We start from the raw sequence: 11,806 nt of genomic DNA on the forward strand, positions 1-11,806 counted from the left end.
CAAGAGAATTGATCTGTGCGTTGCTGCTAAGTTGGTATGTCCATGAAGAGAAGGAGGCTCCATTTCCTACCCTACCACTCAATACTCTGCCCACTCCCGCCTGGCTCCTGTCTCTCTCAGCTGAGAAACAGCTCTCCTTTTGCTAAATCCCATGGGGGAGATTTCATTCTTCACCTTAACCTCTCAGGGGCATTTGGTCCCATTAACCAACCATTCCATAAAATATTCTTTCTCCTGGGGCACCTGGGTGGCTCAGTCGCTAAGCGTCTGCCTTCAGCTCAGGCCATGATCCCAGAGTCATGTGGAATCGAGCCCCACATCAGGGTCCCTGCTCAGCAGGAAGCCTGCTTCTCCCTCTCCCACTTCCCCTGCTTGTGTTCCCTCTCTCGCTGTGTCTCTCTCTGTCAAATAAATACATAAAATCTTAAAAAATAAATAAATAAATATTCTTTCTCCTTAAGTTTTTTTTGCCACCACATGCTTCTGGATTTCCTCCTTCCTCTTGGGCAGTTTATTCTTTGTCTTAATTGTTGGTTTATCTTCCTCCATCTGCTCACTAAATGTTGGACTTCCTCAGTTTTTTTTTTTTTTTTTTTTAAAGATTTATTTATTTATTTATTTGAGAGAGAGAGAATGAGAGGCAGAGAGCATGAGAGGGAGGAGGGTCAGAGGGAGAAGCAGACTCCCTGCCGAGCAGGGAGCCCGATGCGGGACTCGATCCCAGGACTCCAGGATCATGACCTGAGCCGAAGGCAGTCGCTTAACCAACTGAGCCACCCAGGCGCCCCATGGACTTCCTCAGTTTTTAATTCCATATCGTTTCACTGTAAACTCTCTTTTCTAACAAGTGATTCTTCTGACCATTAGAATCATCTGAGGAGCTTCTAAAATCCTGATGCTTGGACTTCATCTCATACTAATTAAATCTGGGGTGGGACTAGGCATCAGTAGTTTGCAGAGTTTCTCAGGTGAAGTCAGTGCACAGCAAAGCTGAGAACCGCTGGATAAATCCACCTGAACCCACAATTTTAAATACTACATTTTCATCAGAATAACCAACATTTGTGTTTGATTCTTAAACACATAACCAGCACATGGTATCGTGCATGGCGTATAGAAAATGCTCAAAAACTTTGTTAAATGAATTCAAGGAATGACTAAAGTCAGGGAAATATTTAGCATATAGATAATTGAGTGATAGTTATGTTTTTGTTGTTCTTTAAGGAATTGCATTATTTAGTTGATGTTGTGGGTTGAGTTCTCTCTAAGACGGACCGTGAGATGAAGATTTCCATGCAGAAAGAGATTGCTTTTGGAACAACACTTCTTGGGAATGGGAAGCAGGTTCACACATAGGAACAGTGCAGTTGCACCTGAGGCATGGGTTTGATGCTACAGGGAGCTCTGAAGCTGGAATGGTCTTTCAAAGTTGTCTCAATCAGTAGGAAGAGACTTGAATACTTTTGTGTCCCCATATCAAAGTCTTTGGGTATAAGTTGACTCCAGGGCAAGACACCTTCCTTCAGCTGAAGGCTATTCTAGAAGTGACCCAGCTCAGAGCCTTAAGAAACCAGCATTCCTGGCAGAAGCCTCAGTTCCAAAGGGGTGATGGGGAGGATAAGGCACCACAGCATCCACTACTAGTAGAACCAGATGAGCAACCAAATGGGATCTTACAGATCACCTTATTTAGACCTTTGATTTAAAGGTGAGTATACTGAGGCTCAGAGAGGGATTTGCCCAATATAATGTAGTAAGTAACCTTATAGTAGTCTGTCGGGGTCTATAATGCTAGTCTCTTTACTCTTAGACAAGTGTTTCTTCAGTTATACCCACACTTAACTTTATTATGTGTGTGTGAGTGTGGGATTTATCTTATCACCATTTCTGTTAGGCGGGAAGGGAAACATTTTATATTTATCTCTGTATGGAAATAGAAAATTGAGAAAAGATAAGTACAGTTGTAGTTACAGTTGGTAGCAGTTAGAGATATTACTATGGATTCGTATTTGTTAAGCCAGGATGTAGTACTCTTTCTGCAGAGCATGGGAAGTAATTGCTCAGTGAGTGTTTTGAGGTTTAAGTTTGCTTCCTTATGTTATGAGGTTTGTATAAAATTAGTAAACCAATACAAAGTAGTGAGAATGTACAATGTTTTACACTGTTTGAGAAATATACGAGTCAGTAGACGATCCTTGTAGTATTCATAGGATGAGTAATCTCACATGTGATAGAAAGTTAAAAAAGACCACAGCCTCTGGTGAGTTTGGGAAGTCGCTGGTATCCAGAATCCAGCATCTCTGCAAATAGATGTTTCTACTTTGTGAAAAATGTTTTTTTGAGCCATGGATGATGTAATTGCATAATTGAAGGTAGACAAGATATGAAAATATTTCCACAGGATCCAACAGTTCCTTAAGCCCAATTGAGGGATAAATAAAATGGTTGCTGTGAAACACTGTTCTTAGTTATGATTCTTGCCTGTAATAACACAGTAGACTGTGCCACACATAGGCACACGTACCACAAACACATCCTTTTTGAATAAATATAAACTAATTAAACTGAACTAGTCATGTAAAAGGTATCACTCACTGTATTCATAAACCTTCTGTTCACAGTTGAATCTCTGAAAACAGAATGGAAAATAAATACAGAAGCTGTCAAGAGAGGTAATAATAAGTTATACTGTAATTAGGAAAATACAAAACAAATAAAACCCCTCTATAATAACCTTGCAGTTATCTGGATTCATACATAACTACCGACTTAATTCATTACCTGAATATATAAAGTGTTTCTCTGTCTTTGTATATCTATCTGTCTGATTATCTAGAAGGGTATTTTCACTGCTCTAAAATCCTCTGTGCTCTGCCTGTTAATCCCCCACTCACCCCAGTCCCTGACAACCTCCTTTACAGTCTCCATAGTTTTGCCTTTTCCACGATGTCATGTAGTTGAAATCATCACATAGTAGCCTTTTCATATTGTCTTCTTTCATTTAGTAATATGTATTTCTGGTTCCTCTATGTCTTTTCATGGCTTGATAGATCATTTATTTTTAGTGCTAAATAATATTCCATTGTCTGGATGTACCACAATTTATTTATCCATTCATCTACTAAAAAACATCTTGGTTGCTTCCAAGTTTGGCAATTATGAATAAAGCTGTTATAAAAATTTCTGTGCAGGTTTGTTTGTGTAGACGTTAAGTTTTTATATCCTTGGGTAAATACCAAGGAGTGAGATTGCTGGATCGTACGGTAACAATATGTTTAGTTTTGTAAGAAATTGCCACCCTGTTTTTCAAAGTGGCTGCACCATTTTGCATTCCCACTAGAAATGTGTCAGAGTTCCTATTGTTCCATATCTTCATTTGCATTTGGTGGTGTCAGTGTTGTGGATTTTGGCATTGTAATAGATGTATAATGCAAATTAAAATTGCAATGAAAAATCATTGTTTTAATTTGCATTTCCCTGTGCCATATGATGTGGAGCTTCTTTCCATAGGTTTATTTGCCATCTGTTTGTATTCTTTGGTGAAGTTAAAGTCTTTGGCACTCTGCTTTTTTTTTCCCCCCTCAAATAAACTTTATTTTATTTTATTTTATTTATTTTTTTAAAGTTTTTTAAAGATTTTATTTATTTTATTTCAGAGAGAGAGAGATAGAGCACAAGAGGGGGGAGTGGGAGAGGGAGAAGCAGGCTTCCCGCCAAGCAGAGAGCCCGATGTGGGGCTCGATCCCAGGACCCTGGGATCATGACCTGAGCCGAAGGCAGACGCTTAACGACTGAGCCACCCAGGCGTCCCAAATAAACTTTATTTTAGAACAGCTTTTGATTTACAAAAAATTTGCCAAAATATAGAGTTCACAAATACTCTGCTCCTAGTTTCTCCTATTATTAGCATCTTGCATTAGTATGATACATTTTTTTTTTTTTTTTTTTTACAATTGAAGAACCACTGTTGATACACTGTTACTAACTAAAGTCCATTCTTTATTCAGGTTTCCTTAGTTTTTACCCCATGTCCTTTTTCTGTTCCAGGATCGCATTCAATATATTATATTACATATAGTCTTCATGTTTCCTTAGGCTCCTTTGGCTGTGACAATTTCTCAGACCTTCCTTTTTTTACATGACCATGATGGTTTTGAGGAGTACTAGTCGGGTATTTTGTAAAATGTCACTCTACTGGGATTTATCTCATGTTTTCCTCGGGATTAGACTGGAGTTATGTGTTTTTGGGAGGAAGGTCACAGGATTCAATGCCATTCTCATCACATTTTATTAAGGGTACATAAAATCAACATGACTTAACACTGTTGAGGTTAACTTTAACCTTCATCACCTGGCTAAGGATTTGTCAGGTTTCTTTGTTGTAAAGTCACTCTTTTCCCCCTTCCCACACTATATTCTTTGGAAGGAAGTCACTATGCACAGCACATGCTAAGGAGTGCGGAGTTATAGTCCACCAGATGAGAATAGAGGATCTATTTGAAATTCCAATTATTTGGAATTCTGCATGGGAGAATTGTCTGTTCTACTTCATTTATTTATTTAATCATTTATTTGTATCCATATGGACTCATGGATTTTTATTTTATACTTTGGAATATAAACCAATATGACTTTATTTAGTTGCTCAAATGATTTAGATTTGAGCATTTGGGAAACCTTTCCATTGGCTTCTGTGTCCCTTTGACATGCTCTCATTTTTTTTTTTTTTTTTTTTTTGAGCTTTCAGTTGCTATGAGATATCTGATCTTTTTTTTTTTTTTTAATTCTTCTCCTTTCCTCTCATTTTAGATGAGGATACAGCATTTGTTTCCACAAAGGAAAGTTTCTACAACCTGAGGTGTTTGGGCCCAGGATCCTCAGTGTTGTAAGCTTTGTGTGCATTTTTCAGGGAAGAACATAGATTTTACCAGATTCTTAGTGTTGTCCATAACCTAAAAAGAGGTAAAGAATCACTGCCCTTATGTAAAGAGGAGAAATAACACAACCTACACATTTTACAAACCTTGCTCTTTCTTTACTGCTTTGTGCTTGCCTCAGTTCATGTCCAGCTGGAGGCTTTGCAGCTCCCACATGCAGATTCCTCATGCTGGCATATGCCAGACTGCTTTCAAGTCCAAAAAGAACTTTGACCATTGTTGTTGCCTTTATAGCTCCGTAAAAACAAAAGCATCCCTTTGGACTCAGATTCCTGATTGGAGAGAAGACGTTCAGTTAATATGCTCATACACACCAGTTTTGATATTGAACTGTGCAGTATGGTCACTAAAGGGTCATGTAAAAATAAGAGTGTTCTACAGTTAATGGAAAACTGCGTTTCCCCTTTGGAAAGAAATTTCTGGATTTTTCCTTTAGTGCTGGAAAACATTACATCACCCAGCTATACAGCCTGATACATTCCTTGCATAACTTCACATATTAGTAATGACATTGGTTCAAGTTTAAGCGAGTGAACAAAAGAAGACTGGTTGTAAAAAGGCATTTGATATAAAACATTATTTTCTCTAGTCATTTGATCACTTTGCCTGAGTAAAGTAAGTTATTTTCTTAAATTAATATCACATTTCTATGGAATAAATCCTATTTTGTCATAATAGAATTGTTGATAGATTTCTTGAAATAAAACAAAATGGCATAGTCAAATGGATAAAATATCAGACTGAGATGCAGAAGATAAAGACTAACAATGAAACATAGTAGTGTGTGACCTAATTAAATGCATTTAACTCTTCTTTTTCTTTTTGTGTTGTGTAAATAGTACTAGTCACTTTCCCAAATTATAAGGTTTATATAGTAAAGTGCAGACAAAGGAAAAAATGCAAATTATTTCAGCTCTTTGGCAGAAACTGCTGTAGCTTCTAGACTCTTAAACTGTATCTTAACATGTAGAGATGACTTTAATATTATCTTAGTATTGACTGAGCTAAACAAATGATTTTTATTGTTTTCGGGTAGGAAAAACCCCTGATTTCATGCATGTGAATATGAACTACATGGGATTTCACTTAAATTTTAAAATATCTTTGAATTTCTAGTATAAAGAAAGGTGAACTGTTAACTGAATATTCATATCAGGTTAACTACAACAGACATTGATACAAATAAGAATAAAAGAAAGGGGCTATAATGTATTTGATATATTCCTTTTTTATTAATTTGAAGAGATTTTTGTTAGCCAGCATTGATTTTTTTATTGTTGTTAATAAACAAGAATTTTTGTTGTTTTGTTTTTTGTTTTTTGTTTTTGTTTTTTAGCTGTGGAAAGAAAGAAAAACATTTGGGGATGTCTGGATGGAAGAGTGACTCTGATAAGTTATAGAAAGAGCAGACTCAGATTTTTCAGGACCAATGATAAGTAAGACTAATAGAAACTAAGAATATATCTATTACACACACGCATACATCTATACACACACAGTTATATAATATATATATCCTAAAGCAATATATGGATGGATGGAGATAAGATAGATACTATTTCGCTTCCATTATGGCAGTTTATTGTGAAATGATAACTAGGAATCAGGATTACCAGATTTCATAACTCCACTACCTTAGGATACTCTCTTAGCCTTGCTGTCTTAGTTTCTGTGTGTATGTCCTCAGTAGCTCCATTAACTCACCTACTGCGTACTCTTCCACCAATCAGGATTTTTCTCTTTCTCTCCACTGAAGAACAGCTCTCTGGGTGGTTAATAATCTCTCCTGTTTCATCAAGGGAGCGTTTGTGATTATCAAATAAAGAATGTAATGGACATGATAGTTGATTTCTCAATTACCTATTTCATTCTGGACTATTGATCTGAGCCAATCATGATCATTTTTTTCTCCTTGCCAGTGATTGGTTCAGCAGTAGCCAATGCTGGGAAGCTTCTGAAGAAAACAAAAGAACAAAAATAACCCTTATTCTAAGAAGACACCTCAGGAGGAAATGCTCTTTACCTGGATGTGATGTGTGGAACGGCTTCTAGCGCACACAGCCATCCTGAGGCTGAAGTCAACTTAGAAGAGCTGGCCGATAGAGGGCGCATGGATGGCTCAGTCGGCTGAGCCTGTGACTCTTGATTTTGGCTCAGGTCATGATCTCAGGGTGGTGAGACAGAGCCCTGTGTTGGGTTCAGTGCTGGGCGTGGAGTCTGCTTGGGATGTTCTCTCCCTCTCCCTCTGCAACCCCCCACCCCTGCTCTCTCTCTCTTTCTCTCTCTCAAATAAATATATCTTAAAAAAAAAAAAAGAGCTGGCAGATGAAAAGTGCTTGAGATAGTGTGTATTTCATACTATCAGACAGTTTAGGGAATTGCAAAAATATAGAAGCCACGATTCCCTCAAGAATCATACTGTCTGCATTCAGTCTAGTTGGTAATATATACACAGATATTAAAAAAAGCTATAATATAATTGCCAAACAGTATATTTATGTTTGTGTTCATTAGCATAAGATGAGATGATTGAGGCAAGATTTTAGGAGGGCAATCTTAAAGGACAGGGTGGGTTTAGATTAGTACAATGAGAAGTGGAAGATACAGTATTCCGGGAAGGGGGATTTATTCTGAACCAGTGAATGGAGGAAGGACAAAATTTGGTTGAGTTACAAGGACTAGAAAGTGAGTTTGATTGACACAACTTACAGCAGTAGGGGAGGAAAGATTTTTTTCCCTTCTATCCTCAATAGCTAGGTCTATGAAGTAAATGACAACAAGAATATTAACAGGAGAAAAAGTATACAAATTATTAATTTTTAATACCACATTCATGGGGGCATCGGAGCTAAAAAAAAAAAAAAGTGACTACCTGAAGAGTGGTGAGATTTGAGAGCTTATATATGTCTTCATAGAGAAAGGGGAGGAGGATGTGTGCCTCTTAAGGGAGAATATGGGATTTTTAGGAAAGAGGAATGGGCCTTTAGAAGAGTAGATGGGAGGTATGATAGTTTGTGACAAAGTTTTTTGGGTGCCCTCTCCTGTGATAAGAGTCAGTCTTCTTTAGTTGATGAAACTCCCAGGGAGGGGATTTATGACAGTAAATTCCTTTTGGAGAATCTGTCTATAGGCAGATAGGAGTTCAGAGAAAGCCTCCCCTGCATTTGCTCTTTTTCAAGGGCTTTAGCTCAAAATAATCCATATGCCAAAGAGACATCTTCCACAGCTGGAAGAAAAAAATCAGTCTGGAAATTTCTCTACTACTAAAATTAGTGTTAATTGTTTTTATGTTGTCTGGTCATTTCATTGCTTAGAAGGAATGTACTTGTAAAGGATTTTTCATCAAGAGACACAATAATGCAGTCCTTAATTGATCCAATACAAATGTATTTTGTAATCAATCAATTCTATTTTCCTCCCCTGAATGAGAAACCTTTTGGATGGGTTTGAACACTAATTTGCATCCTAATATCCAATTTTCCCACATACCCTCATTCTCTTTAGAGTTTTCAATCTTTTGATAAGGGATGACAGTTGGCTCTAGGGAGGTTACAATTTCACCTGCAGTGAAATGGAAAATCTCATTACCAGTCCCCAAGTCCCTGCAGCTATGATATTGGCACTGATAAGGCCATGAAAAGCAATTTTAAAATAATATATATAATCTCCTGCACCTTTAGGAGGTTTAACTAACTGATTATCATGTTTTTCTTTAATATTTTGGACTCTGATATCTACTTGAAAAGATTGTCTGTATCAGTTTGTAGTATTTTTTGACTTTTTATAAACTTAATATCAGTCCCACCCCACCTCTAGGGGTTATATCTTATCAGCAGATTGTATGATAATTAACTCAGAACAGAATTGCCTGATAGGTAAGAGCTTGGATTTCAAAACAAAGCCATGCCCCTTACTTCTTTTGTTTTTTTTTTTTTGCCTGTGAAAGCTTTAGTTTATTATAAGTCTGCTTACACTTTATTTTTTTAATTTAATTTTATTTTGTTAATCACCATACATTACATCATTAGTTTTTAATGTAGTGTTCCATGATTCACTGTTTGCGTATAACACCCAGTGCTCCATTCAATACAAGCCCTCCTTAATACCCGTCACCAGGTTAACCCATCCCCCCACCACCCTTACTTCTAAGTTTGCTTCGTATAAATTAGTATCATTTTTGAAACTGACATTTTCACCAAATCAATACAGAATAGAATAGACAGGGCTAGATGCTCCAAGCATAATTTTAAACTTCCTTGTGATTGTCATGGATTTTTTTTTTTTTTTTGTACTGGGACAATGATTATATAAGACTTTATGGGTGGTAAAACAAACTGAAACAAACAGTAAACAACAAAGCATTTTTCATTGGATTCCAAGGAAGTGCATTGTTTGTTTGTGTTTTTAAGTGCTTTCAAACGATACCAACTTGGTCAAAATTAATTGTTCTAAGTTATTTAAAATGGAAAAATGTGGCAGTTTTTTCTCTTTTTGAGAGTTGACAAGCAAACATATGTAGAAAAGAAAGATAGCTGAAACTTGTAGCTCTGTATTTTCCTTATTTAATTGATCTGGTAATAGAGAAACTTCTTTTACCACTACCTCCTCCCCCTCCCCCCCACCATTCTCCCCAACATATTAAACTCAGTGAGGACATTCATTGGTTATTTCTTAGGCAATACCATTTTATAAATGTCAGCATGAGAGTTTTATGAATTGTTAGACTATCTCTCTGGCCATATCATAATTATAGTATTCACATACTCCTTTGCTTAGGCAGAAGGTTAATATACATTATTTAAAAACTATTTTTTGCTGTTTTTTTTCCCTTTTATCTCATTGTCTGCACTCCCTTTGTGCTTCTCTAGATTTTGATTGCAGATTACTTCTGAACAAGTAAGATGTTTGCTTAATTTAATTTAAAAGAAAGCAACAGGGAGTATTTAGGGTAGTGTTTCATGAATTTAGAAAATTAAGTGCTAAAATACTTTTTTTGTTTTTTATTTTTTATGACAACTAGCTTTTGGGCATCTGACAATGCCTGCTATTTTTATTTACTTCTATTTGGAAAAGCCTTGTGGTAGTTGTGAATTTGTCTGAAAAAGCATCTTTTTTCCATGGAAAATTACCCATTTCTATTGCTGGCTATTTCTAAATGCTTACCAGAGTTTTGTTTTGTTTTCTTCTCTTATAGCCAGCAGTCAGCAGAGGACCTTGCCCGAGTACCTGCCAACTCCACTAGCAATATCTTGAATAGGCTATTGGTCAGTTATGATCCCAGGATAAGACCAAATTTTAAAGGTTTGTTTCTTACCCCGCCCCTCCAAAATCTTCAATCTTTGCAGTTTAAAACTTAATTTTATGTGTTTAATCATTCAGTTGTGATATTCAAAACAATAAGGTTTCAAATTGGCATGCTACTGTCCTGTGATGTTGCTTAGACTTAGAGCAATTTAGTGACAAAGATACTCAAAGACAAGCAGAATATTCGTTCTTATAGTTTTATACAGTTCCCAGTTAAAAGAACAAAAATAAGTATATTGTTGATTAGACTAACCTCCGTCATGGGTTTGCTAAGTACTTAGTATTCCTAACCTTAGTGATTTAAATTTCAAGCTCTGGACACGGATCTGGCTTTCATTCACAGAAACTGAAGTTATAATTTGTAGAATAGCCTATACTCGTTAGGGATAGACAATAGTTCTGATATGTATTTAGATTCTTTTAAAATTTTTGCTAGCATTTCACATTGATAAAAAATTCCCTCTACTCTTTTGCTGAAAAAAGATGGCCATGTGGTTTTTAAAAACATGTTAACTTTGTGAATAAAAGCAACCGTGTTTTCTACAGCATAGATCGTTTCTACTCCAACAGAATATTACTATTTATCACACCTTTCAAGAACCAAAACCATACTTGCAATAAAAATCACGAGAAGATTATATAGCTGTGTAAACTTTCTTTCTTTCTTTTCTTATTTTCTTTTCTTGTCCTCTTGATGAGTTAGGAAAAGCTATCTGAAAAAAGTCTCCTCTCGAAAACTGTAATCCTTATTGCTGGCTAAGGACAGGTATTAATGTAGATCAGATTAACATTATAAGGCTTGATATTTTTTTCTTCTTCCTTTACAGAAAAAAAAAAAAATGTCTGCAGCTGTTTCTAGTCAACTGAAGTTATACAACTATGTTGTAAAAACAGGGTTTTTGTTCATTACCAGAACCTATTCAGTTACTTTCAACAACAGCCATGGTCTGGGTTGTCACATGTCTACCATATATTGATTCACCACCTGTTTTTCATCAGTCAGTGGTTCTGTGGCTAAAAGGCTAAATTCACATTTTCCCTTTGTTAGCCCAACCAGCAGCCCACAATGAATAAAAAGAAAAAAGAAAAAAAAAAAAAAAGCAAGCAAGCAAGAAATTTGCAACATTATACCTTAATTCTCACTCCATGAACTTTCAAATTATTTTCCAACAGGTCAGGCAAAAATCTTTATAATGTTTCTGTTATATGATTGACTTCACATATTCATGAATTAAAAATCAAAATATAGTCACTGTAAGTAAGACGTATTGAATACTGCTTTACTAATGAAAGTAAGATTTGAAATGATTATAAAAATGCAAAAAATTAAAACATTTAAAAAATGGTGTTTTTTTAAAGAATATTTTATGTTAATTTCTTAAGGTAATGCATTAGCTCAATTTAAAATTTCTTTAAAGGTAGACATATTTACTCAGAGTCTTAACAATTTAAGAAATAAATATTTCTGAATAAATAACATGAGTTAATACAACTTAACTCCTTTTTTATTTTTATTATAATCCCTTGCTTAGAAAAATAAGTCAATAGCAATTGTGAACATGGAA

General features: G+C 35.8%; 1 protein-coding gene across 3 annotated transcripts in view; it reads left to right on the top strand.

The window, feature by feature from the left end:
• GLRB (glycine receptor beta) overlaps positions 1-11,806 on the top strand; it is an 86,171-nt gene that overhangs the window by 25,596 nt on the left and 48,769 nt on the right. The window contains exons 1-2 of one of the 3 annotated variants that reach the window (XM_032413065.1): positions 2,037-2,672; positions 10,132-10,238. The exons of 1 other annotated variant lie outside the window; for it this stretch is intronic. In XM_032413065.1, coding sequence (XP_032268956.1) covers positions 2,641-2,672; positions 10,132-10,238 — 139 coding nt within the window. In that variant the 5' untranslated portion in view covers positions 2,037-2,640. Of the gene's footprint in view, positions 1-2,036; positions 2,673-10,131; positions 10,239-11,806 lie in introns of those variants that run through there. One more of the 3 variants, XM_032413064.1, reaches the window with a different exon arrangement.

Source organism: Phoca vitulina, unplaced genomic scaffold (assembly GCF_004348235.1).
Source record: "Phoca vitulina isolate PV1807 unplaced genomic scaffold, GSC_HSeal_1.0 scaffold14, whole genome shotgun sequence".
Lineage (NCBI taxonomy): Eukaryota > Metazoa > Chordata > Mammalia > Carnivora > Phocidae > Phoca > Phoca vitulina.